The sequence below is a fragment of the Phalacrocorax aristotelis genome, chromosome 4, assembly GCF_949628215.1.
Source record: "Phalacrocorax aristotelis chromosome 4, bGulAri2.1, whole genome shotgun sequence".
Taxonomy (NCBI): domain Eukaryota; kingdom Metazoa; phylum Chordata; class Aves; order Suliformes; family Phalacrocoracidae; genus Phalacrocorax; species Phalacrocorax aristotelis.
In genome coordinates, this window is record NC_134279.1 from 2998394 (window position 1) to 3024732 (window position 26339).

At 47.7% G+C, this 26339-nt stretch overlaps 1 protein-coding gene across 2 annotated transcripts in view; it reads left to right on the plus strand.

Moving 5' to 3' along the window:
* FRAS1 (Fraser extracellular matrix complex subunit 1) overlaps nucleotides 1–26339 on the plus strand; it is a 173675-nt gene that overhangs the window by 132462 nt on the left and 14874 nt on the right. The window contains exons 32-58 of one of the 2 annotated variants that reach the window (XM_075090041.1): nucleotides 2504–2618; nucleotides 3105–3242; nucleotides 4055–4087; nucleotides 4833–4964; nucleotides 5686–5811; nucleotides 6607–6854; nucleotides 8344–8492; nucleotides 8899–9061; nucleotides 9811–9946; nucleotides 11005–11201; nucleotides 11611–11764; nucleotides 12340–12603; nucleotides 12719–12907; nucleotides 13280–13399; nucleotides 13843–14022; nucleotides 16082–16206; nucleotides 16888–17028; nucleotides 17974–18201; nucleotides 18486–18599; nucleotides 19849–19999; nucleotides 21061–21220; nucleotides 21703–21865; nucleotides 22335–22581; nucleotides 23522–23866; nucleotides 24175–24335; nucleotides 24721–24868; nucleotides 25781–25986. In XM_075090041.1, coding sequence (XP_074946142.1) covers nucleotides 2504–2618; nucleotides 3105–3242; nucleotides 4055–4087; nucleotides 4833–4964; nucleotides 5686–5811; nucleotides 6607–6854; nucleotides 8344–8492; nucleotides 8899–9061; nucleotides 9811–9946; nucleotides 11005–11201; nucleotides 11611–11764; nucleotides 12340–12603; nucleotides 12719–12907; nucleotides 13280–13399; nucleotides 13843–14022; nucleotides 16082–16206; nucleotides 16888–17028; nucleotides 17974–18201; nucleotides 18486–18599; nucleotides 19849–19999; nucleotides 21061–21220; nucleotides 21703–21865; nucleotides 22335–22581; nucleotides 23522–23866; nucleotides 24175–24335; nucleotides 24721–24868; nucleotides 25781–25986 — 4533 coding nt within the window. The remainder of the gene's footprint in view (nucleotides 1–2503; nucleotides 2619–3104; nucleotides 3243–4054; nucleotides 4088–4832; nucleotides 4965–5685; nucleotides 5812–6606; nucleotides 6855–8343; nucleotides 8493–8898; nucleotides 9062–9810; nucleotides 9947–11004; nucleotides 11202–11610; nucleotides 11765–12339; nucleotides 12604–12718; nucleotides 12908–13279; nucleotides 13400–13842; nucleotides 14023–16081; nucleotides 16207–16887; nucleotides 17029–17973; nucleotides 18202–18485; nucleotides 18600–19848; nucleotides 20000–21060; nucleotides 21221–21702; nucleotides 21866–22334; nucleotides 22582–23521; nucleotides 23867–24174; nucleotides 24336–24720; nucleotides 24869–25780; nucleotides 25987–26339) is intronic. The other variant, XM_075090042.1, reaches the window with a different exon arrangement.

Below are 26339 nucleotides of genomic sequence, written 5' to 3' on the forward strand. Positions count from 1 at the left end.
TGAGAAAGCAGAGATGAGGCCAGCCCTTCAGGCAGGAGCTGCCTGCAGGGAGAGGGAGAGCTGGCTCTACAAATTTGAATGTAGCGTGCCATCATCTTCGGCGTTATTCATCCCTGATGATTTATTTAGAGTGTGTGAGGTTCCAGCAACACGCTCAGCTTTATCAAACAGAAATCCTGTGCCCTTGGGCACTCCCTGACAGACAAAAGTGCGCTGAGAGGCCTGTGCAGTGCAGGAAAGCAGACGTGGCAGACCTCCCAGGGGCAACGGGTTCCCAGGAGGAGCCTCGTAAGGGCAGGCAAAGGATTTCTAAGCCAGCACAGCCTGCCAGGCGTGGGACCAGAAACGAGGCAGTGGGAGAGGGATTAGTGAAAAGTCCATGACAAAACAGCCTTGTCAGGGTTTAAAATAGTGGTGACCTTTCATGGGCAATAATAAAGCATGCTCAGATTGCTACTTGGAGCAATAGCCAGCGATGTGTCTTTCTGCTCTTGACTTTTTGTTGTTGTCATTATTGACAAAATTGATGAGAGAGATGCCTGGCTGAGCCGTGCAGTGCTGCATTTTATAGCTAATTACACACCACAAAATTCAATAGTGCCATAAAACACGTTTTACCGAGGGGCGCCTCGCAACCTGCGAGTCCTACCTCTGGGAGAGACAAATAGGCCTTGGAGGCAACTATGAAGCAACCATAACCTTAAATCTTTTCATCATAAAATCGCACTTCCTTGCATCAATGTGATTGAGTTCTGTTCCTCCGTCTTCAAACTCCTTCAGAATTAGACTGGCTTCTCAGTTGAAGTGCAGGCACAAAATGCTAAGTCTTCCCATACCTCTAGCCTTGTCTTTGAGTGTCCTACTGAGAAAGGTCAGAGAAAGTTTGGGGGCTCTTTGGTGGTTAATTTGCTGAATGCAAACGGAGGTTGGGTTTGTGAAGGAGAGAGACAGTTTTGTAAGCGTATGAAGAGGTGCTCCTCCCTCCCCTTCCTCCTCCCCCTTCCCCCAAAGTGGCTGTATGAATGGGACACCACTGTAAAAGACTGCCCTTTTTATACAGAGCCGTATATAGCAGTGCTGATAACACAAATAAACTTTGTGCTTTTGATTCCAGTTAGATATGTGACACTTTCACACCTAAGAAGGACTGACAAGGTTTTATTTACTGCTTCACAACAGTCATTCATAGACTGTGGTTTCTCCTCTGATGTGTTTGGGTGAAAAACACTGGAGAGAGATGAGCTTGGGGGTTGGGTGGCATTTGTGGTGTCCTGACCTGTTGCAGGAAACCTCGCCTTGCCGGTGTTCAGGCCAATGGCCAGTCTGTGACCCAAAGCCAGCAAAATGGGACACAGGTTTGAAAGGGTGGCCTTACAGATGTGTAACCAGCACGATCCAGTGGGCTGCGCTTGATGCGGCCAGTGGAAATCTGAAATTTGTTCCTGACCCTGATCATTTCATGTTCCAAAGCAAATTAATTGCCTGTATCCTTATTATAGCTTGTTCTCTCAGTATTTTGTTCGTGGTTATGAAATGAGCTGGATGCTTTTCATACCCAGCTGAACTATTTAATTCAGTGACTTCTTGTAGCTGTTAATTCCGCAGGATTAAGGTTCACAAACACCTGCAAGTTAACTGCCTTTGTGCACTTAAGTCTGTTTACGCAGCACTGTGATTCCTGTGACACGCTGCCCGCCTTTGGCTAATGATAATCTTGTAGTGGAAGGATCAGAACATTCTGAGACAGATTTAAATCCAAAGAGAAAGCTTTGGTTCCTCTCTGTTCCAATGGAAATGGCTGAGTCATTTCCAGGATGTCTTTTACAAGCAAATCCAGTCCAGCCACATCAGACTGGAAAACTATGTAGACAGTGAATTATGTCTTCATCCAGAGAGCTTTTGATCAAATTAGATGTTCCTTTATCTCTCTTAGTTGCCGTAGGTCAAAAGAGAAACTCCTCCACCTGTGAGCGTGGAGGTTGTGCGTCTGCAGGGGACAGAGTGCACTAAAAAGACTGCCAGATTCCTGGGCAGGCTGAAAGGGGGGATAAGATCATCATTTTATGAAGGAGGAGGTGTTCGTCTCTTTTTCATAGGTTTATAAGCCCCTTCTGATCCTCCAGAAAGGACTTAACAGAGGTGGACCTGTATAGAACTCTCTTCTGTTGAGCATGATAGTGCCCAGCTTCTAACAAAACAATTTGGTCTGATTTACGGATGAGCTGAAAGTGAGTTTAGGTGGCCCGTAAGACTGTAACAACTTTTACTCATTCTCAAGCTTTACTGTCCTCTGTAATCTCCTCCCAGATAGTCCCTGTTCCATACAAGTTTGAGAGACTTGATAAAGGTTCAGCCCATCCATCCTTGTCAGTTTTAGGTCTAACTACTAGGCCTTTAAATTAAGAGACTCTCTTATATTTAACTATAGCAAAGCAAATTCTCTTTCAATGCATTTTTTGGGTGAATCTTCCCTTGATGCTCATGGTCTAATGTGTTTATTGAGGTGCTGGAGGACCGTGTGACAGTGATTGAGCCTCATCACCTCTCCTTTGTAGACCCGAAGATTCCCAGTGAGAAAATCCTGTTCAACGTGACTGTCCCTCTCCTTCCTGGCCAAGGCAAGTGTACCTATTCAGAACGTGACAGCTTACTGCAGAATGAATTGCCATGTCTTCCGAGCACATCTAATTTTTCCCTCAGAGTATCGTTCTGTGAAGGCGTCTGTAAATCTGTTCAGCCTCCTTCATTAGCTTTCAAACACTTTTGTTTCTTAACCCGATTTTTGTTTAGGAGTAAGCCGCAGAGCTCAAGACAGTTTTCTTATATTATCTGGAATCTATTGAATGTTGTACCCCATGGCTTTCTGCTTTTCACCCCTTTCTAGTGAGAGGTATTTAAAGAAATGCCTAAGTGAGGAATCTGTTTAATTTCTCATATCCCAAGAATCCATCCTTGATGCAGTTACAGCCATCTGACTCATTCAGGAACTACTGAATATATAAAGAGAAGTATTTGGGAGAGGAAAAGCAGCTGTGGCCTTTGGTATCTCATTTTAAAAATAAAATGGATTCCTCCTGATAATACTGAGCTCTCTGTCTGTGTAGGTATCGTGGAGCACAGAGGCAGGCCTTTCTCCCCGGTCAGGTATTTCACCCAAGCAGATGTAAACCATGGCAAGATTGCTTATCGTCCGCCGACTGCAGCTCCTCACTTGAGAGAGATCGTTGCGTTCTCCTTTGCGGGTAAGGAACTGAATGTTCTTCGTAGTGCCATGCAAGGCTGGTGGAGGTAGCTGGACTGCTGGTCTTCCTCCAGTCCTGGAATGACTTCATGGTTATGTCTGTACTCGCGAGGGCATGAGGCTTGAGCGGTACAAAGGAAGCAGGAATCTGCCTTGGAGCGTACCAAGAATTCACCCGTTCCTTGCGACTTCAACAAGATTTTCCCCTGTGGTTTGGTATAACAACATTCAGTGAATTATGGGGACATGGCAGTGTTCACTGCAGCATTTAGCGTTGCTAACGCTGGTGCTGGATGTTGTGCTGGGCAAACTGCTGATCTGCTGCTCTGTGATTAGGAACTCTTGCCCCTCCCATGCTTGAGATCATCGCTGCGCTAGGGGTTTAGTCCTCGAGATTGAGACAAGAACTGATGAACTAAATCCATTTAGCCAGAATATTAGAAGATTTCTACCATCGGAGAAGCAGTCTGGAGCAGGAGGCAGAGGGGCAAAACAGGGCAAACTTCAAGCACGTTTGACCAATTAATGCGCAGGATTGTGTGATGAAGTGAAAGTATGTGGTAGATGCAGTTCTAGGCATCACCATGCCTTCCACTGACATCAAGAGGAGTTTCACAGTTTGGAGGAGGAATTAGCATGTTCTTTCTCATTACCTGGAGTGAAGGCAAGGAAAGAGTGCCTTCCTTGGTGAGGAAGGACTCCAGTCTGGTTGAACATCAGCACTTGCTTTCTCCAAAAGTTGTTCAAATTCACATCAGTATGTGCTTTCCTGTCCTGACCACAATTACTCTGTGCTTGTGTTTGTCCCATCAGGTCTCCCAGAGTCGGTGAACTTCCGATTCACAGGTACGTGAACCATTTGATCTTTCCTGGCCAAAGCAGTTTTCATCCTTGTGCCCTTCATGTTGCCTGTTATTCCTTGGCCTTTTCTCTGCTGCAAGCACACCTGTGGGCACTCAGTAGGAATTTCTGGAAGTGCACATACCTGGGGAATATTAATTCATCTGTGTCCCAACAGAGTTTTATAGAAGCTAAGATCCAGCTCAGTAGAGACATCTTTTTCCAGTTGCCTGGAACCTGTCCTAAAAGCCTGATTCATTCCTGTTTTCCCCCAGCGTGAGCAAGGACATCAGAGTTTTACTCTGCTCTTTTTTTCTTTTTTTGTTAATATAGCATGGAAGCATTTCCACACTTAAATTGCTGTTGATAAGCTGCTTGCTTGTTTAACATATCTTTCCTTTTCCACATGCTTTCTAGCACAGGCATGCAAAGTGATCCACCAGCAAGGAGAAGTCCATGTGCTGACTTATGGGCACACCTGACAGACGTATGGAAGATAGTATGCGCACACGCACACACAGACTTTTACAACTTACGTTTGTGTTGCAAGGAGTTGAGTTAAAGGCAAAGATAAACACTCTTGGCAGGTGTGAATTGTGTGTGTATATGGCCATAGACGAAGGTGTAGATTGACAAGGAGGGAGAGAAGTCAGTGGTGTGGGCTGGTGATTTTGTACAGAAAGGTGAATTTCCCAGGTGAGTCCCTGAAAACACATCCCTACACTTACGCGTGGTTTTTGTCTCTTTCTAGTGTCTGATGGAGAACACACAACCCCAGAGATGGTGTTTGTCATTCATTTGCTCTCTGCAGAGCAGCAGCCTCCAGTCTTCCAGATCACGGCTCCATTCCTGGAGGTCAGCCAGGGGGGCAAAGCCACCATCGGTGAGTAGGGTGGAAGGGCTGGGGTGCAGAGCTCAGCCTGAGGCACGGTGCTTATTGCCAGGAGACCACATGCGTGGAGCAGGGCAGAGTTTTGGTCTCACTCACCTCTGTCCATTTAGCGAAGGAGCTGTGGTTGTGCAGGTATAGCAATAACCGCTGAGAAAACTGTGCAGTGGTGCCTCAGAAAAGCGCCTGGGGATATGGCAGTACTCCTCCAACGTATGGCAGGTCTGTTCATTGGCTAAGACAGAGGAGAGGAGGATCAGGGATCTGCTGCTCTTCTGCTTTTCCCCCTCTTAGGCTGCTCTGCAGTTGCGGAACTATTGGTTAGTGGTGTGATCTGGTACGTCGGGTTGTTTGGGCTAAGCCACTTTCTGCTTGTGTAAGGAGGTTCTCTGGGGTTTTTGTAGATACCCCCCTCCTATACGAACATGTGCACATCTCTCATAAGCTGGGGGTTTGCACAGCTGTCATCTGTGAGCCACACTGGCAATAAGTTCTCTGATACAACCTCTGATCTCAGCACCATCAGGGGACTAATTATTTCCACGAAACCAGCAAGTTCTTGGGTTAAGACAGCCGCAGAATTATTTTCCTTTTCACCTACTGGCTGAATTACAGTTTTTTGACTCTATTCACAAGAGCACATCACAAAACCTAAGGGATATTTCCAGTGTAGTGTCTGAGGATACTGAAGCCGTGCTCTCTTTCCTCGGCACAGGGATCCAGTTAGCTGTGAGCGACACAGATACAGCTCCCGAGGGTCTTTTCTTTGAGCTGGTGAAACCTCCCCATCATGGCATTGTGCTCAAGCACAGCGCGGGCATGCAGGAGAGCATGAGAGCAGGTGAGTTGAGCAGAAATCTGCCTCAGCACAGGAGAGGGGTCAGCACGTGCCTGTCCACCTAGCTGGTTTAGTTGACCAGGAGGGGACAGATGCCTCTGGCAGATATGCTGCATCCAAAAGCGTGTGAATTTTCTGCCTGGAAGTGTGTGACTACAGGAGGGAGTGCATGAAAGACGTTTTCCCATTTGTTGTTTAGTTCCTGGCTGAATCAGTGATTTCCTGTACCGAGTATGAGTGGGCCAGTTGACAGTCACTCTGTTGCGATAACTATAACCAGCCGCTAATCAAAAGGGATGTTTTGTGTTACGTGGTAAGTTATATCTAGAGTAAGGTAGTGAAGCAACGTAGTGAACGTTTCTGCTGAAGTCCACGTAAACTTGTTGTGATCCAGCAGTCGAAAGCTCCTGTAGAGTTTTCCTGTTGATTTTGGTGGCAGTGGTTTCCAGCAGATGAACAAATATTATCTGTAGGAGAGTATTGCAAGCAGAAGACATGGAGAGGGAAGCCTTGTCTAGCTATGACAGGTATGAGCTTAGAAAGCAGCTGGGAAGAAAGGAGGGTCTGTGAACTCCCTGAGAATCGTGAAGAGTCGCTGTGTCTGTGAAACTGTGAAGGTTACAGCTTTTCCTCTGCCCTGAATATGTAGTAGCTCCTTAATAAATGTCTTCGTAACTCACATCCCTGTAAGGATGGTATTAAATGCCAGTTTAGTCTTTTTCTAAGCTGGGGCCTTAGGTCATTGGATTGGTGCTCTGAAGAGAGTCTTTCTGACTTCTGCATTTTCTTTTCGGGAAGGTGACACCTTCACCTACGAGGACGTCACCCGAAATGCTCTGCAGTACGTGCATGACGGTTCAGCAGCAGCAGAGGACAGCATGGAAATCTCTGTCACCGACGGTGTCACCACCGTGACCACAGTGCTGCGGGTGGAAGTGTCCCTGCTGGATAACAACGGTCCACAGCTGGCCCCGGGCTGCTTGTTGGCAATCACAGTGGCTAGTAAAAGCTCTGTGACTCTCTCTCGATTGCACCTCGCTTATATTGTGAGCTTTCATCTATTTCTAAACCCAGCGAATGCTGCCAGCCTCCCTTTCCTTATCGCCCCACAGACCCTTAGCCACACACACCTCTCTGCCATGAGCGTCTGTTGTCAGTAGAGAGCTCGAGTTTTGACTGTGTCCTGACTATTGCTGCCAAAAAGGGAATAAGAGACTTTCATCCAGCACGGTTTTAAGGCTATCCCTGTTTGACTGAAACAGGGGTGAACTGCCGTGCTAAACATGAGAACTGATTTAATCCCAGATTTTTGTACCAAACAAACTTGCTAATAAAGCACATGGATTTGCTAAGTGATAATCCCTTGAAAATTTCAGCCCACTCGCCCCGCTTCCAAAATTTCCTGGTTCTTTTTCCGGACATAAACAAGGGCACAGGTTTAAGCAACCCAAAATGCTGCACTCCTTGCTAGCCTGGGGTTGGTCCCAGGGGTTGTGTGTCGTACGAGAGTTACCCTGCCGGTGAAATTCAGAAGAAAGGTGTTTTAATCCTTGCAGATGATTTAGCAGTAAACGCGCTAGCAGTGGGTTTCAGGTATCCAGATAAGCTCCCCTTAGGGACGAGGGAGGAGAGATTGCAGTGCACGTGTGAGGGCGGAGAGACCTAAGGTAGTCGCTGTCAGAGATGATTAGGGAACTGCAGGGGGTGAGGTAGGATAAGAAGGCAGATGAATGTTTTTTCCAAGGGATCAGTCTGGATAAAAGTCTGGGGTCCGTCCTGATCTCCTCTTAAGGAGGAAGGCTGATAAGGGAGCTGTTCAGGTTTACTCTGAGTAAGAGAACGGTTAGGGAAAAAAGGATTTAATTCCTGAGCCATATGCTGAGGATACAGTGATTTCTGCTCTGGGTCTTACCTTTCAAGCAACAAACAAAAACATTTAGAAGAAAGATGACATCTGACTTGTGATATCACAGAGGTGGCTGTGCATAATGTAGTTAAAAAGGGCCAAAATTGGCTTTTAGTTTAATGTGAATCTGGCTTTTTCAGCACAGCTCCGCATCAACTTTTGTTTTGCTAGAAGTTCAGACTTAGCTCTGTGTCTCTTTCTGAAGCACTGGTGGGCAACAGTTAATCCCTGTGCCAGCTATCAGGTAAATTTTGGCTCGCTTTATCTGGAGTCAGGAATAGCGTATTACATCAATCACCGAGTCCACTAGGAGTGTGAAGTAATTTGAAAACAAAAATATCTGGTATATGTGTGGGAGATTGTGCTGATGTGATACAAGGACACAAAGAAAACCTCTCTGAGCTGAGAGAAAATGAAAATACATTTTTTTGTTAGGTTCTGAAAATGTCAACCCGATGGACTCTCTTCTCATCAATAGAGCTTCATTTAATATTCGTCGGCTGTGGGTCTGACCAACTTAGCTTGATATATTTCTCTATAACACACTTTATTCTTCCTTCCATTTTTAGTGGAGGGATACAAAACCTAATCTTGTCTTGTTTTGCTTTGGTTTGTTTCTTCTTGTTTAGGACAACAATTCTCCTGACTCAGAGATAAGAATCCAGTTAATATCCCTGCCTGTATATGGCACCCTCTTACGGACGTCGGGTTCTCACGACGAAGAGCTTTCCAAGGTTTATAATTTCACCATGGAAGACATCAACAGACAGAGGATCAGGTATCAGAGAGCTATTCTCCTTCAAGCCATGCCAGTGAAAAGCTCAGTGGGCTTTCCACGGGGATCTCTGGGCTATATTATGTTAGTACAATGTCTCAAAGATATTTTTTTCCTTTTTTGGCTCTTGTATCCTATGAGATTATGAATGATTCTGTGTGCGGAATTAGGAGTTTATGCATGTCTGAATAGTTGGTGTAGCTTCAGATTTTTTCTGCGTCCGCAATGTCGTGGTGATACTTCGGGTAGGCAACACCTGAAACAGTGATTTAAAAGAACTCAGGGAATGAGCGTGTAGCAAAGTGGGGAGCTGAAATACCACCTCTCTTTCAAAAGGTGTGCATTCACCTCTAAATGCAAGATTTGCCTGACTGTGAGTGAGACTCACGTTGTGTTCTGGCTTTCACAGCTACTCCACCATGTTTGAGACCAGCAATCAGCCGGTTACGGACATCTTCCACTTTGCTGTTTTTGATGCTGATAACAACCGGCTTGACAGACAGATGTTCACCATCACTATCACGTCTGCCCAGGCAGTGCCGTCACTCATTGCTTTTGCTGACCATATCACTGTAAGTGGCTACCCAGGATACTAGGGCAAGAATATCTTAGATGTGAGGAATTGAACAGTTTTCCTGGACTGGTGGGAAATCACTGAAGAAACATGGTGTTGCACATGCAGTCCTGTGAGTGCAAAGGGTTACCGAATCACTTGGAGGCCAGAGGAGGCTGACAGTACGGCTGCATCCCTGAACCTCATCTGTTTACATTTGTCCTAGTCAGGAGCTGGGTTCTCCCTAGGGTTTCATGTTGATATCAGTGGAATAAGTCTGACTTATCCCTGTTTAATATTTTGTGTCTTATTTCACCTGCTTGTGTGTAAAAGATGAGCAGAAGACAAGTCTGAAAACATGTGGTGCTTTGCACTGATACACAGCATTTCAGACTCCTTATCAAAGCCTTTTGAAATCACCTCCCTCCTTTCCAGCTTTGCATTCCCCCTCCCTTGCCTTCAAAAGGCTCTCCTCAACAAGAAATGCAGATCTTGCCTTCCAAGAGGTCAGCGTGACTCTGCCAGCTCTTTTCTTGCCCTGATAAAGCACTCACAGGCTCCTCTTGGGGGCCAGGCAGGCTTTGTTCTTCCCATCCCACCTCACCTCCCAGCTGCTTTCATGCTTAACAGATCTAGGGGAGGATGGGACAGGACTTCAGAGACCTGGCAAGCCACTTCCGCAGAGGCAGGCTTGTTCAGCAACAATTCGTGGGTTGCTGTGCCTTGTGTGCATTGGCAGTAGTTTTGTCATAGGCTTTTGCTTTCCAGGTGGATGAGGGGGGCAAGGTCCCGCTGCTGGCTCATCACCACTTAGCTACTGATTATGATACTGCAGCCAAGGAAGACCTGAGGGTCACCGTTATCACTCTACCTATGTATGGCTACATTGAAAACACTAGGACAGGTAAACTGCTTGGCTGTCTCTTCTTCCTCCTGGCTGATGAAAGGGGACATAGGAATTGCCATGCTGGTGCACATTCTAATCTGCCTCACTGCAGTTCCTCAGTGCGGTGGTGGTTGGCATCAGTTGATCACAAAGAGCTCGTAAGGTTAGCGTTACGAGATAAGCTGTCTCTGGCGAGCATTTCCTCCTAATTCTTGTTTGCTGGAGACTGGTCTGTGTTGTGAGACTGGGGGTTAAGAGCTTATTCAAGCCCGTGTGTTGTATTTTCATCATGCTTTATTTTGGCCGTCCTTGTTAAGCAGAACAAACTTTGCTAAACTCCGCTAAATGTCCCAGCAAGCTTTAAGGCTGTGAGAGCTGTGGCACAGCATGGCTGATACTGTTCTTGTATCTCATGGTATTATAAAGAAACGGTAGGATTTATACCGTATTGTCCAAAGATGTTCATCCAGGAGACTTGTCTGCTTAATCCTGTGTGTGGTCCTAACAGGAGCGGCATGTACCATTTTACTTAAATCACAACTTGCCTTTGTAAAATGTCACCGTGGGTTGGCCAGTGTAGTGTCTTGTCACAAGAGTGTTTGCCTTTCTTCTGGAGAGCACAGGTTGCTAACTGTTACACGTCATCCCTCCTCATTGTGTCCTATGAATGAGCTCCAGTTCGTGCCCTTTTGGTAATGGTGAGCCTCTCCTTGAACAGATGACAACTGGGTGATTTTCTTGACTGTGAGGCTTAGTTTTGCAAGGCAGCGCTTGGTGTAGAGATTGTGTTGAGGCCAGATGGCACATTAGCTATCGTCTCATCTCTGAAGAAAGCCTAAGTAATTGCTTGTACTACACATAAAACTGCAGCTTCCTTAATTCCTACTCTAATGCAGCACTAATGCAGCAGATGTTGCTTTCTACAAAGGTCGCAAGATGTGTGAAAGCCACGTCGTAGGAATGAACATCCTTCGTCACCCTTCACAACGTGCCATCCTTCTCCTAATCCTGCTGCTTTTATTTTTAGCTTATCAGTGAACTGAACGTCCTTTCACTAGTGGTATTCCGGTTTGCAGGTGAGAATTTTGGCCCGCAGAGTGAGTCTGCTGTGACCGCAGACGCATCCTTTTCCCTTCAGGATGTACTAGAGAACAGCATTTACTACTTCCAGAGCGTCCATGAAAGCATCGAGCCAACAAGTGATGTTTTCAGCTTTTACGTGAGCGATGGCTTCAGCCAGTCTGAGGTGCAGAGCATGAACATCACGATTCAGGTACGCCTGTGCTCACCAGCTGCCAGAGCCCTCTCCTTTCACACAGACACATCACTTTTACAGTGCAAGCTTTGCTCACCCCTTTGTAATATGTGGGAAGGGGATTAAAGGGAGTTTCCTTCCTCCGATCTGTTTGCTTCCCCTAGTACAGGCACATAAATCATTCGCCTGTGATGCCAGAGAACAGTTGTCCATTGCAGCCTCTTCCCCAGGGCTTGTTTCTGTGGTGTCTCCCCCTTCTTAGAGGCAGCCATGATGCTGGATAGATTTGGAGAGACTGGTGTAGCCTATTAACGGATATCAGGACCAGTACTGTCATTGGGTAGCTTGTATTTCATTCAGGTGGGCAGCGATCTTTTCCCCTTGGTCGTTTCCCTTTTTTGACTGTGTGCCTTTGGGACCTGTGCAGCGGCAGAATGATGAGCCCCCGAAGATGGTGCTGGAGCCTGTCAGAGTGCGTGAGGGCTCAGGTGTGGTTGTTACCAACGCCTCCCTCAACCTGCGGGACTTAGACACCCAGAACAGTGAGCTTGTCATCGTGGTTACCAAAAGTCCTGAACATGGTACGTCCTGACAAGCTGAGGGGTGAGAGAGAGAATGATTTTGTGTGTCTGTGTCTCTTTATATCTGTGTGTGTGTGTATTAGCCCCTGATGTGAGAGAGGAGCCTGGCACGTTTGTGTAAAGCACATTAGTCTGTGTTTGGGCCAGCAGCCACAGAGGGATTGTGCTTCAGAACAGACCTATTCTTTGAGACTTGTCCCTTGCTTTATGTGGGAGAGGGGAAAGGGGGACTGCATGCATTTCCCTGGGAAGTTCCCTTTTGTGTTACCCCATTTCCTATTGCAGGGTTCAGTTCCAAAGAGCTGAGCAACTAGCATCTGTCTGCAGCGGTAAAGCAAGGCAGGGAGTCAAGTGAAGGCTAGTGTCACGTTAAACTAGTGAGGGCTGTGCACCCTTTTTCAGGTGTCACGTATGTCACCAAATTCTTACCAGTTTTGGCAATAAGCAGATAACTTCCTTCAGTTTTTCTGGTAAGGCTATGTCCACCTCTGTGTATCCCACTGAGACCTGGCACGCAAAGAGTCCCCAGCAGGCTGTCTTCTCCCCATAATATTCATCCATCTGTTGTTTGTCAGGTCACCTCTGCAGGAGGCAGAGTGCTGCAGAGCCCCCGGAGCGTGGATATGTGCTGTCCGTGGGCTCATCCTTCACCTACCAGGACATTTTGGATGAGCTGATCGTTTATACTCAGAGTGGCGCAGCAGCACAAACAGACGAGTTTGGCTTCTCCATCACGGATGGTCTCTACACGCAGATGGGGAGGCTGGAGTTCTTCACGGAGCTACCGAAGAAGCAGCCACCCACATTAGCTGTCAACAGGGGCCTGCAGCTCCCAGTTGGTACGGGGAGAGGGAGGAGAATGGTATTGCTTGGTATTGCTATGTGGTCCAGTCTAAACCAGTCGCTTAGCTGGATTGGCTGAAGCTGTTTGTGGACTTTCTTTCTCTGGTCCAGGCTCTGCAGCATACCTCACAGATCAGCACTTGAAAGCAGCAGCTTTTTATTCAGAAGACGCAGCGATTAGATTTGTCATGAAGAGGGATCCCAGTGTGGGCCATCTGCAGTTGACCAAAATTGATAATCCAGTCCAGATCTCTGTCGAAGGACCTGTCAAAAGTTTTACCCAGGCTGATATAAATAAAGGTGAGAGTGCCTGATTTCAGATAGTCATGGCAAGTAATATGTGGCCAGTTTAGGTAGTCCCGTGAGGAGCAGGGAGTTGGACTGGATGGTCTGTACAGGTCCCTTCCAACTTGAGATATTCTCGTTTTCCGTGATCTTTACGAGATGGGGAAGGGAGGGGGAAAGAAGTAAGATAAGGTTGTTCTGTTAGAATAGAAACACATAGCATTAAGCAAGTGTTAAAAAGTCTCTCTCAGCAGGAGAAAAAGAATATAGAGAAAAAGTAATGAAACCCAAGTCCCTCGGCCTGTAGTGCCAGCCTGGTTCCAAACTAGGAATTAAACGATGCAGCCTATAATAAAGCACCTCTTTTCTCCTGCCCCTTCTCTCCAGGGCAAGTGGTGTACAGTCACAAGAACGGGGACCCTGGCGGAAATTTTGCCTTCACCTTTGATGTGATCGATGCAGATGGCAACAAACTGACGGACCAGGTTTTTTATATTAGTGTATTAGGTAAAAGATAGCGCTGAAGTTATTTTTTCTTTGCTGCAGAGCTGAGGCCTTCGTAGATTCCCATCCCACATGTACCGCAAGTTAAGATGTAATTCTTGAGATGCAGTTTTCACTCGCTGTTAATTTAAAGGCCTTTGAAGTTTGGGACATGGGGAGAGTTCATGCATGTAAGGATTAGTTCTTTGGCTTCTGACAAACTCACTGAAAAAGGTAGAAAAATTCCCCTTAGTATATTCATATTGTCTAGATTGCCTGTAAGACCTTATAATATTACCATCCCCATGATTAATGCCGAGGCGCATGGTACCTGGTTTGGAATTATCAGTCTGGGAGGTGTTTGTGTGTATGTTGTCTTTTGCTTGAGCACAAGTACCTGATTTGAATAACACCAAGGAAAGGACGGTGGCTGTCTCCTAACTCAGCTTTGTATTTAACCCTTTCAGAGGACAGATTTCCCCCCTCCATCATCGCTAACAAAGGGCTGGTCTTAGATGAGAACTCAGCGAAGACCATCACGACCCTACAGCTCTCTGCCACTGACCAGGACAGCGAGCCGACCCAGCTCCAGTACAAGCTCACCAAGCAGCCACAGCTGGGGCACCTGGAGCATGCGGCCTCCCCAGGTTAGCAGGGCAGTATTTTACTCGGTTGGGTACTCCTAGCAGCAAGGCACTGGAGGGCTTTTGAACCCTAAAGATTCACGGCAGGACAAATGTGCTTGGAGGCAGCAGCAGAGAGTTATGTTTCTTGTTAGAAATCAAACGGTCATTAGCCCAGGGAGTTGGAGAATAGGGTGAGTGGAGGCAAGGTGGACCGATAATCACAGATGAGGATTTATTCGGCCTCTGGGTGAGTTTATGCCCCATGGTGACTTTGCAGATCAGTCCAGCTTGCTGCTGGCTGAATCTCCTCTTTCAGGACCTAATGCTGCATTTGCATGACAGGCAAACCTTCAGTCTTTTCTGTGACCACGTATAGTACAACTCCCAGAAGAATCCATCCCCTAAAGTCCAAGGTAATAGAGCCCACCTTGTTGAACAGACAACTTGCTTTCAGTTCCCGGCTTGGCCTGTATGTCCCTTGATCCCTAAACACCAGCCTCTTTTCCCAGCTGTGCTTTGGAGAGAGGAAGGGAACTAACCGCTGCATTAGTTTAAAAGGAAGCTGCATTGTGGTGCGATGGATACGCTGGATAATGAATTCTGGTAGTTTGGAGAGCACGGGGTTGCTTGGTCCTGTGAAACTCTGACAATAATTACTTGCAAATGTGATCTGAATTTGAGAATTGCCTTCCATGCCCACTGAGAGTATGAGTGTCCTACTCCTCTCTGACTGAATTAGTCTAAACCTCTGCTATCATATAATATGCTCCTCTGATTTAGATTATACTCATCTACAATTATATTTCTTCTTAGGATTAGATTTCTCATTAACGTGAGATGAAAGTGGAAATATCTGCTGTGTGTTTTCAAGATGCAGATAGTCCCTGTGCAGCGCAGTTTTAGTGTGTGTTTTGCCTCATCTTCTCACAGCGTAAGATGTCCTCTGGCAAGCACATTGAAAGGGTAGGAATAATGAATGAAAGTTATAATAAGCAAGCCCCCTGCTGAGAGAAAATTAAAAACTTGCAATATTTTTGTTTAAATTGCAAACTAAATGGTGAATCTTGCACTTTGGAGACCTGAAAGAGCTGGATTAAGGATTTTATTCCTCCTGTTATTTAAAATATGATGATTCTGCTTTCTGTGCTTCATGTCCGTGATGGACTGAGAAAGATAGAGAGTCACACACTGTGAAAGAGAGTTCTCCTGGTTTAAATGACCTAAACCTAACGACAGAGTACCGGAGCGTTCAAAAGAGAACACAAACCTTTAAAGCTAATGAGCTCTGAGGAAACCTTGGCCAGTCATCCAGTTTTGGCTCATTTATTCCTATCAGATCCTGGTATCATTCGTAGTGTGGCCAGTACTTGTCAGTAGCCATTTAACATGACAAACTGGTGAAAAACTTTTTGTCAGGGTTTTTGTTGTTGTTAAGAGCAGTAAAACTGTCAAAGGCAGCGGTAGGAGTTAAAGGCTCCAAGTGCTTTTTAAAACGCTTGCCAGGTTCCTTTCTGTGTCGCACCTAATGACCTGTAACGATGGTGCTTTAAGTCAGTGTTGAAAATGGAGCTTGGTCTGTTCTGAATGCAGGGGCGCAAGGAGGGGAAAAGAGAGCAGGGAGTTTGAAGGCTTTTTTGAAAACTGCTGTGAGGCCAGGAGACCTTTTGCCCATGCTCAGTGATGCCCTGGTTAGAGCAGTCCAGCACAGGAGTGAAAAATCGAAGCGTTACACCTCCTGTTTTTCTCGCAGCTTCCCTCTCGCTCTCTGCCCTGAGAGGCCCGTCACCAGCAGGGCGCCCCGGCAGTGTGAGGTGCCACTGTAGAATTGTAAGTCTGGGAAGAAGTCCATTCTTCTTTTTGCAGAAGGGGTGCCACTAGGTTAATTTAAAAGTTGTTGAACAGAGTTTTTAGGAGGCTCCATGCCAGCTAAATCCCTGGCTCGCTGAGGTTCGTGGTACAGCCTGAACTGGAGCAGAACGAGCCAAGACTGAGCGCTTATGGCTAGATACGTCCAGCATCCTGTGTTTTTCCCTGCCTCGCTCTTTCTATTGCACATTTTCCCCTATTGTTCTTTTTCTAGGGACAAAAATTAGTTCTTTCAGCCAGGCAGACTTGGCCTCTCGCAGCATCCAGTACGTCCACACCAGTGACATTGAAAAGCATACGGATGAGTTCACCTTTTCTGTTTCTGATGGAACAAACGAGGTAAGTCCCAGCATCTTTTTTTGCCTGAGTCAGAGCAGGCACCTGATTCTGTAGGATGTGATAAGAGTCCGTTTTCATCTTTGTGCTTGCAAGACAGTTACACATAGCGAAGGAAATGAAACAAGCCACACGTGGGCTTGTCCTTTGGACAATGGTGGGTGCTCTTACTTCCCCTGCTGTGAGAGATCTTACGTAGCACAGGGAAGGGAGCGAGCCCTGTGAAGGGGAGGGCGAGCCACCTGAGATGTAGCCCCATGAAACTGGTTTACCAAGATTTCAGTTTCTGGTTTTCATCTGCTTACCAATTGCTCCTGGAGCTCAGCTTTGATCCAGCGCACTGACAACATACCCAGAAGCAGTGAGACCCCTGAGAAACGGCTCCTTCCTACCCTCTGAAAGGGAAAAATCAGAGCTGTAAATACAGGGAGAGGGACAAAATAGAATCAGGAAGGGAGGGAGGATATCACAGAAGGAGGAAGAATAAATTAGTGGGGAGGGATAGAAGAGTTCATGTTCAAAAGATCTGAGCTTAGAAGTTCTTGTTTACTCACTAAACAAGGCCAAAACGAAGTGACCTAAACCCAGTGGATCACTGTGGTCTCCTTAAAGCGTTACTGTTTCAGTGTAGTTGCACTCTTGGTGGAGTGAATTCATCAAGAGAGGCCTTTCCTCCTGTTCCAGGTGAGCCAGACGTTTGACATCACCATAAACCCTGTGGATGACTCCTTACCTGTAGTGCAAAGCCTCGGGATGACAGTTCAGGAAGGTGTGAGAAAAACCATCACAGAGTTTGAGCTTAAAGCAACAGATGCTGACACAGAGGTAAGGCAAGACCCCCGCCTTTGCCTCCTCCCTCCCCTGTTCTGCTGCACATCTGCGCTGTCAGAAAAATGGGCTTCTGTTCAAAGACAGATTGTAGTGAGTGTCATCTCCCCCTGTGATCATACCCTGTCTCATCACCCCACCAAACAAACAGCTTGTGGGAAGCCCAGTTTGTATATAAGTAGATGAATGAGTGTTTGAGCAAAGCAAAGCCCTGGCTTGAGGAACAGCTTCATCTGGGATGTCTCTCAGACACATAAGCAACAAACCTGCATGGAGAACATTTAGAAGTTGTGATCAGAGCTAATCCTTGCCCTGTCCCACCTCCTCTCTGACCATTGTGGATTTGAACTGAGTTTATGCCTAGCCTTGACACTGAGTTTATGCCTAGCACAGATGAAAATGACATTTCGTTGTCCTCCTCCTGGGTCTGGCCAGAGGCTAGGTGGTGTCCTGTTGTCTCTACCTCACTGCGCTGCAGCTTCCCTGCAGCAAGAGAGCTCTTGGCTGCCTGTTATTGCCCTGAGCCAAGATGCTGCCCCAAAGGCTGTCGCTGCTTCCACACTGACAGAAGTGACAGGGGGCACGTTGCTTTGAAAGGCTGCAGCGTGGGGGACTGCTCTTGTGTTCGAGGGGTTGTCACGAAGGCAGGAGCTGTCTCAGACCAGCCAAACCAACAGTTCGGTGTGATGTGTCTAGCCTAGCTCTCCCTGATTGGGGTTGTTTTATAGACAGCCACCTTGGGAGAGGGATAAAGACAGGGCAGGGCTCAGGGTGAATCAGTTCAGTGTGTGGTGCTGTGTTTCTGCCCCTGGTTGGAAACACTGTGCTAGGAAGGCTGTCTGGGCATAGAGTCCCTCTGCAGGTATCTTGAGCTGGAAGGACCTGCCTGTTCTGGTCCTGGAGTCTCATCGTCAGCTTTGCCACCCTGTCTCCTTGGTGCAGGCTGAGTCCATCACATTCACAGTCATGCAGCCCCCTCGGCATGGCCTGATTGAACGCACCAGCAACGGGCAGCGTTATCGCCAAGCCACCACTTTCACGATGGACGACATCTACCAGAACCGCATCAGCTACAGTCACGATGGTAGCAACTCACTGAAGGATCGCTTCACTTTCACTGTGTCTGATGGGACCAATCCCTTCTTTGTTACGGAGGATGGGGGGAAGAAGGTAAGGGGAGGAGAAAGGATGTGAGGGAGACCACCTATAGCTAATAGAAAGCTTCCTCCTCTCAGAAGAGGGGAGACTTAGCTGCTGTCGCTCCACTGAAGATGAGGCCTGAGTATTCTCAGTTACGTAATGCCATACACTTCTGCCCTGGTGTCCCAGCCTTTGTGTGTGCAAACTCACCCCGGGACCTTGATCCCAACAGAGCTGAAGGGAGCAAAGTTGGTAATACGGTGGATGAGGCTCTGTCTCCCAAAGTAACAGCCATCTCTCTGAACTTCTGTCAGGTTGTGACGGCAGCACCACAGCGTTTCAAAGTGGACATTCTCTCTGTGGATGATGGGACACCCAGGGTCGTCACCAACCTGGGTTTGCAGTGGCTGGAGTACGTCGATGGCAAGGTAACTGCCTGCCTGGGTTCAGCTCAGATCGTTTCTCTGGGTGTTGCAGAAGAAGCTTCACAGGGGAGCCTCCTGATCCTTCAGCATTTTTATTTTTGTGATAGTGAACACGTGTCCTTCTGTGCCCACGAAGTGCCTTGGAAAAGGCAGAGGCGTGCAGGGATGCCTGCCCTGCAGCTCCCTTAGCTAAACCAGGCAACGTGGTTCCAGGGCACTAAACTGCTTCCTGGACCACCTCCTTCCCTTACATCAACAGGACAAAGTCTGGCTTCTCTTGGCTCTTGCATGAGCTGTGCAGTGCCGTACAACTCCTGCCTGCCTTCCTGGGCGGACACGTCCTGCCCCTCTTCCCTCCTCCCCAGGGCGGCATGTTTTCAGCTTTGCTGATGGCAGAGAAGTCTTGATTATGTGTTGCAGCAGCAATGGTAGAGATAACATGGCTTTCAAAGAAACATGGCGTAGGGATTTCTTGCTGTGACGTGCCTTTGTTTTGCTGAAGTCCAAACAAACTCCCAGGAAACTCTTATGCGTGTTTTTGAGGACCCAGCATTAACTGCAAATACTTGGGTTCTTCCCAGGGAAAGGGTTTGGAAGACACTGTAGTAAGAAATTGTATTAAGCAGTGGCTATCTTGGCTCAAATTCCTGACTTGAGAAGAAGGACTCCTGCAGCCTCAGGCAGTTCAATTCTCTCTTTTTCTCCTGTTAAAGGTGTTTTCTTTTTCAAGAGAAAGCAAAATGTGGTGGAACCGAGGCACGTCGTGCGAGGTCACTTGAAAGAGGCTTAGTGCAGGCTCACTAAAGCAGTATGAACTGTCCTGAGTGAACTGTTCAACTTGAGGTGGTCTGCAAATGTTCTGGGCAAAGCCAGGCCTCACCTGAGCATCAGCACAGTTCAGGGAGCAGTGGTTTCCAGGTGAAGCCAAAAGATTTGTCATAGCTTTTTAGCCCCAGCTAGACAGGGCTGGGCAGCTTGTTCTGAATTTGCTTGTCTTTGAGCCACAACAGTTTTTTGTTAAACAAACCAGATGTGAGGCAGAATTTGAACCCTTCCTGTGCTGTCAAACACCTTGTGGGGCATCTGTCTGTTCCAGGCCGCTCTGTGTGCTCTGTGCTTTCACATCCCCTAGCTTTTCCCCCCTAGAGCACAATTTGACAGAGGGATGGTTGGGCTTTTTGGATAAACAGTCAATCAGACTCGCACTGCTGGATCTCCAGAGTTTAACTCCCTTCGTTTGGCTTTAATCCAGGCAACCAATCTAATCACTAAGAAGGAATTACTGACGACAGACCCTGACACAGATGACAAACAGCTGATCTATGAGATAACAGCTGGTCCCAGAAATGGTTATGTGGAGAACAAGCTGAAACCAGGGACAACCGTGACCACCTTTACGCAGGGTATGGAGGTTGAGCAGTGTACTGTTGCTTTTTTCCTTCGGCTCCTTCAGTTTGTCAAGATAGCTTGGAGGCGGGAGGGGGAAAGGTGGGAGGGGAGAAGACATGGGGCAACTCTCAAAGGAGCGTCAAAAATAAGAATTGAACTTTGCTGTCGATTGCAGAAATCCTATAATTTCTTATAGATGCCAACCTGTGTCCTGTAGCACACCCAGGTTCTCCAGACTTGTTAGAGCTGGAGATTTGACTTGGGATGGTAAAGCAGAGTTGTAGATATTACAAGTGGATCGAATCATCACAAGGCCTGGTGGATCTTTAGCCAGCAGTGCAGAGTCAACAACGTGAGGGAAGTTCACTGTTGCAGGACTCCAATAGGAGGGGGAGGTGAGGGAGTAACTGCTTCCTATACCACTGTACTTGTTCTGATTGCTGCTCCCTCCAGACTCCCTCAGGCAGGCTGAGAGTAAACACGCAGCACAGCCTTTTTTAGAGTTTTTTAGCATTTCTACGGTTCGCAGAGCCCCACACCACACTGCATTCAGTCCTACACAAATGTCTGCCTGTCCTTTCTCATCAGGCCCTGCCAGCCACACCTGGCCTCCTGTGTGCTCAGGGAAATATATAAAAGGGGGAAGAGACCTACACTATTTTAGGGTGGAAGCTTGGGAAACATAGATTATACTGCAGAAGGTCAGAGAGCCCAAACCATCTCAGCGGTGAGAATGAGCCTTGTTGGGACATGCCAGCTTATAGAACAGAGGTGAAATATGTACTGCCCAGGCAAATTCTTATTTCTTGCATTTCATCAAAGCTACTTTAAATTCACCTTATATTTAAGTATGAGCCATTATGGATAAAGACTAGGCAAGGGAATGTCTTGTCACAGCTTGTAGGCTGGCTCCTACCACAGGTAAGACCAAGGAAGGTAGAAAAGCTGCTGCAGCATGAAGGGCGTGTGGAGAACCCAGTCCCTGGGGCCATGCGGATGCGTGTCTCTGCACCGCTCGTCTATAAAGCTTCTGTTAAATTTCTGGGTTGGCTCATTGGATGTCTCCTCCTGGCAGAGGACGTGAACCAGGGCCTCATTCGGTACGTGATGCATGAGGAGAAGGTTCAGGAGACCATGGACAGCTTTCAGTTCCTAGTGAAGGACAGCAAACCCAATGTGATCAGTGGCAACATCTTCCATGTCCAGTGGTCTCTCCTCAGCTTTACACACACCAGGTAAACGGTATGGGGTTTACAGCACTCTTCTGACAGATGGGGTCTTATCTGGAGTGAGGCAGGTTATGCTCTGTAATATATGATTGGACCTACAGCATGGAAATGAAATTCTGGGGCAGTTACCATCATTTCTGCCTGTGTTTCACTGACACCCATTCAGGACTGAGACATCCCTGCTGTGCCCTGTAGCACCACTCATGGCATTCCCGTTGACCTAAGGCTGTTGATTCCTGGGCGGGGGGTGGCAGCAGCAGCCAGTATGGGAGTGGGAGCTCATGTGCCTGGCAGTGAGGAGAAGTGCCCACTGGCTTAAACCATGGGTTGCTGAATAGCTGCCGTCTGCCCAAGTCTCTCATTATTAGTGTCCCTCAGCTTTTCCTCAGAGCCAACAGTCAGCCTGAGTCTGTGGTGCTCGGTATCAGTGCAAACACAGAGGGTTTGCTCCACAGCCTGTTACTTGTATCTGCTTGATATGTTTCCAGCTACAACGTCAGAGAGAGCGCAGGCTCTGTGAGCATCACCGTCAGGCGGATTGGTAACCTCAACCAGTACGCGATTGTCTTGTGCCGCACAGAGCAGGGAACGGCCACCTCCAGCTCCGGTTCACAGCCGGGAGAGCAGGACTACGTGGAGCACGCAGGGCAGGTAGGCTGGGGACACCAGGAAAGGGAAGGTCTGACCATGCGTGCCATCAAGCCTGGATGAAGGAAATGAGAAAACTGATAAAAACACAAAGGAGACTATTTCCTTTCTGAAAATGTGTGGTTTATTTGCTTTCAGAAGAGGGTCTCTTCTTTTCATCAGTTTTTTTATGTGGGCAGATAAGCTTTGCAGCGGTGTTCTGACAGACCACCGATGTTACAGGCTTGAGCAAGTAGGAATGGCATTCCTGATCATGCAAAGGGCTAAAACCATGGCTAAGATCAGAAGAGGTAGGGGCCTACGTGCAGCATTTGCCGCTGCCTTTGACCTCCACTAGCCATTTATCCTTGGTTAAGGTCAGCGTCTGATGCCGCCTGTGCACGGGGTGTGTGACTCAGGCAAGGGTAAGACAGGAAGGACAGAAAGTTTCAGACCCCAGCCCAAAGAGAGCAGTCCACTTGCTGCCTTCCAGGTGCAGTTTGAGGAGCAGGAGGACACCAAGGCCTGCACCATCATCATTAACGATGACAACATCTTTGAGGGCATGGAGAGCTTTGCCGTGGAGCTCAGCATGCCGGCCTACGCTCTGCTGGGGAATGTCACCCGGGCCACGGTCACCATCACTGACGCAGAGGACGAGCCCACCCTGCAGTTCGACAGGAAGACGTACCACGTCAGCGAGAGCGCTGGTGTTCTCTCTGCTTCTGTTGAAAGGAAAGGTGGGTCGAGCTGGGCAGAATGACTTTCTGTCCTCCTGTGGGGCTCTGTGGCACAGGAAGGAAAGTGGCTTCGCAGGTGCTGCTGAGGGTGAGACATGCAGAGCCCGAACCCGCATGGCAGAGAGGGTGGATGGGGAGCCCTGGAGACTGTGACCAACAGTAAATTGGGGACAGAGAGAAGTGAAGCACCTGTGGACAGACTGTGAAGTGTACATGGCTGCCTAGAGCTTGGATTTTAGTTCTGTACTTTATAGATAATAGAAGCAGTTCAGGGCTTGTGTCCTGCAGTCTTTTATCACAAGACTAGGGTTACTGCAAAGCCACTGCGGAGTCTTCGCAGTATAAACCCTTGCCAGGCTCAGGCAAATGACTGTTTCCTGTTGGCAGGCAAATAACAGCGACCTCCAAAACAAGTGTTGTTCCGTGGGGTTTCCTTATCTATGATTTTGGGGTGATTCTTTGATTTTTTGGAAGTAGCTTTGTGGTGCAGCTGAAACAATGAGCAACAACACAGGGCAGCTGGCTTTTAATTTTTTTTTCCCTTTCCCAGCTCTGCTGTGAGGGTCACCAATACCAGATAAAGCACCTGGTTTTTTGATTCATTTCTCCTCCCAGCAGGAGCAAACCCTTGTATTTATTTGCTGCTCTTCTGTGTTTTAGATACTGTGTTTTATGCAGACCCTGTCACTGTACTGGATATTCTTTAATAGGCAAGTGCAACCTGTTTCCTGATCATAATAACCAGGAGTGCAAATTCGGCCTATGCCTGGAAGCCGGACCTAAGGCAGCTTTTACACAAGTTTAGGAGCAGGGATGGTGGTCTTTTTCAGTCCTCACCCTCTTTTCTGAATGCTGCATTATTATTTAAGTGAATGGTGCCTCCACCAAATAGAGTAAAAATATTTCCATAGAGTTATGATCTTTTTCTGTTGCATCTTAGGGGATACCAGCAGCACTGTGTCTGCCGTCTGCTACACTGTCCCCAAATCAGCCAAGGGAAGCAGCCTTTATATGCTGGAATCCGGCTCCGACTTCAAGTCCCGGGGGATGGCGGATGACAGCCGTGTTGTTTTTGGTCCGGGTGTCACCACGACGACATGTGACGTCACGCTGATCGATGACAGCGAATACGAAGAAGAAGAGGAGTTTGAGATCGTATTGGCCGATGCCTCCGATAATGCACGCATTGGCAGCCGGGCTTCAGCCAACGTCTTCATCAGTGGACCCAACGATGCCTCTACAGTGTTCCTGGGGAATGCTACCTTTACCGTCAGCGAGGCTGCAGGTGAAGAATAGCGGGGGGCTCCTCCACACCGCGTTGGGGTGCTTGCCGTGAAAGTGTGCTTTCACCAGGAAGAGGTATCAGAAGGAGCGATTCAGGGCACAGCAGCAGAATTGCAAAAAGTCTGCAGAGGGTTTCTGTTCTTCCCTCTGCCCCTGTGGGAAGGTTGGGGGTTCTTCTCTGCGACAGCCTGTGCTGAGTGCAGGAGCAGTGGCGAAGGGAGAAGGGCACGCTGAAGGGAGAGGAGTGGTTTTGGGGTTTGTGGCTGCTTTCTCACCTTGGTTCCCTCTCATGTGCAACTGGTGGTGCAGGAAACATTGAGATTCCAGTCCTCCGACAGGGACCCGATCTCTCAACCCCCATCTCGGTGTGGTGCGCCACTCGGACGTCAGACCCTCCGTCTGCCAGCCCGGGAATCGATTATGTCCCCAGCTCCAGAAAAATAGAGTTCAGGCCAGGCAAGACAGAAGAGGTGAGGAGCCGCTTTGATTCCTGATGAGTCTGCTCTGTCTGGTGACACTTTTCTCCTGTTCATGTGCATACTCTATTTGCCATTTGCCTGTTTTAAAAATCCTCTCAGGGACATTTGAGAATTGTTAATGAATCTGCCAGGCACAGATTCACATATGATCAGCCCTACAGCCAGGGAAGATTCGGTCAGGCCACGTCTCCCAGGATAGAGACAGCTGCCTATTCTCTGAAATGATATGCATGATTCATCTAAAACTTTATTTCCATTGTTTAATGCATTCAGAAAAGGCCTGATGTAATGACTTTACGTTAGACACCCAAATGTGAGTGCCGGGAGGGATGACAGCTTGGCATCTCTAAAAGCAGGATTTCTGCTTTCCTTCTAGTTCTGCACTCTGACAATTCTGGATGATGCACAGTACCCGGTGATCGAAGGGCTGGAGACGTTTGTCGTTTATCTCAGCTCGCCCCATGGAGCTGAGCTGACAAAGCCATTCCAAGCGATCGTGGCCATTAATGACATCTTCCAAGATGGTAAGTTATCCATGGCAGCTCTGTCCAGTCCATCCTAGGCTCTTTCTCACGCAGCAGGAGGCTAGTCCAGGTTAGGTTATTTCTAGGCTGAATTTAGCCATTCCATTTGGCTGCCATTCCATTTGGCTGCCCCGTTTCTTCCCGTGCTTTGCTGTCCACAAGAGCTTGGAGTCTTTGGGAGCGCAGAATGAACGTTTTCTTGTAGTGTTCCCTCACCTTCAGCCATGCTTTGACTCCTGCTCAGAGCTCAGTCCTTGTTTCGTGTTTTCTGTGGGCCAAAGATCCCCTTACTACATGAGAAAGTCTCACTGCACATTTACTTTCTCTTGTGTGTTAACATCTCTCGTGTTTGCTTGCCTAAGGAAAGCACACACTGTTATAATATAACTTTGTAGTAGCCTGTAATGATTTCTGCCTTTGTATCTTTTGTTGAGGTCTGCCCTCTTTGCTGCAAACTGTTTGTTCTGTGTCTGTCTACTGACAGTAGGATAACACTTTGAGACATAGCATCCATTTCAGTACTGAGTCCTCATATAACCTCTTCCTGACATGCCTTGCAAACACACCATCCCTGTACCGTCTTACTCTCCAGTGCATTGCAACAGCACTGAAATATTAGGGAAGGAACAAGTTTCATCAGCTGTTGGAGTAGGTGACTGAGAGGTGACGAGGAGAGATACCTTCTTTTTGAAGCACTGTGGGGTCTGCTGATCCCCTGCTCTGTAGAGGGGTGATGGCAGTAATGGTCACTTGTTTGTTTGAAACCAAATCCTATACTGAGGCAGCGTGAAGCTGCCGTCTTACCCTCTGGCTGTCAGACTCCATACAGCAGTTCTAGGGTGTACCTGCCTCAGATAGCTCCTGTCTTTCCGTGGAGCTTGAACACTTGACTCTTTTTATTGCCTCCTGCAGTACCAAGCATGCAGTTCACCAAGGACACATACACAGTGAAGGAGAAGGAGGGTACTCTGCACATCCCCGTCTTCCGCACCGGCGACCTGAGCTATGAGTCCTCTGTCAGGTGCTACGCACAGAGCCAGACAGCAGAGGTCCTGGAGGACTTTGCAGAGAGGAGGAATGCAGAGGAGTCTCGCATCACTTTCTTGAAAGGAGAGAAGGTGAGCTGAACGTGGCTTATGGGGAGAGTGAGGAGATGGGAGAAGTTCAGATCTCCTCCTCGACTCTGCATTGTCAGAGGGAGCTGACGGAGGCTGCCCAAACTGCTTTCATAGCCACTTAAAGTCACAAATTCTTGTGGTCCTGGAAGCGTGATGTGACTCTGAAGGGTTTGCTTGTTTCATGACAAAACTGGTTAAAACGTGAAATATAAATCCTCCTTGTTAGTAGGACTCAGGATTGTTGTAGCAGAGAGCTGTTGGTTTGTGAAAGTAGATGTCTTTACTGCTGTGTCTCATCACGTAACTCCGTGGCTTGTCCGCGCTGAAGTAGTAGCCTTAAAAATAGAAGTGTT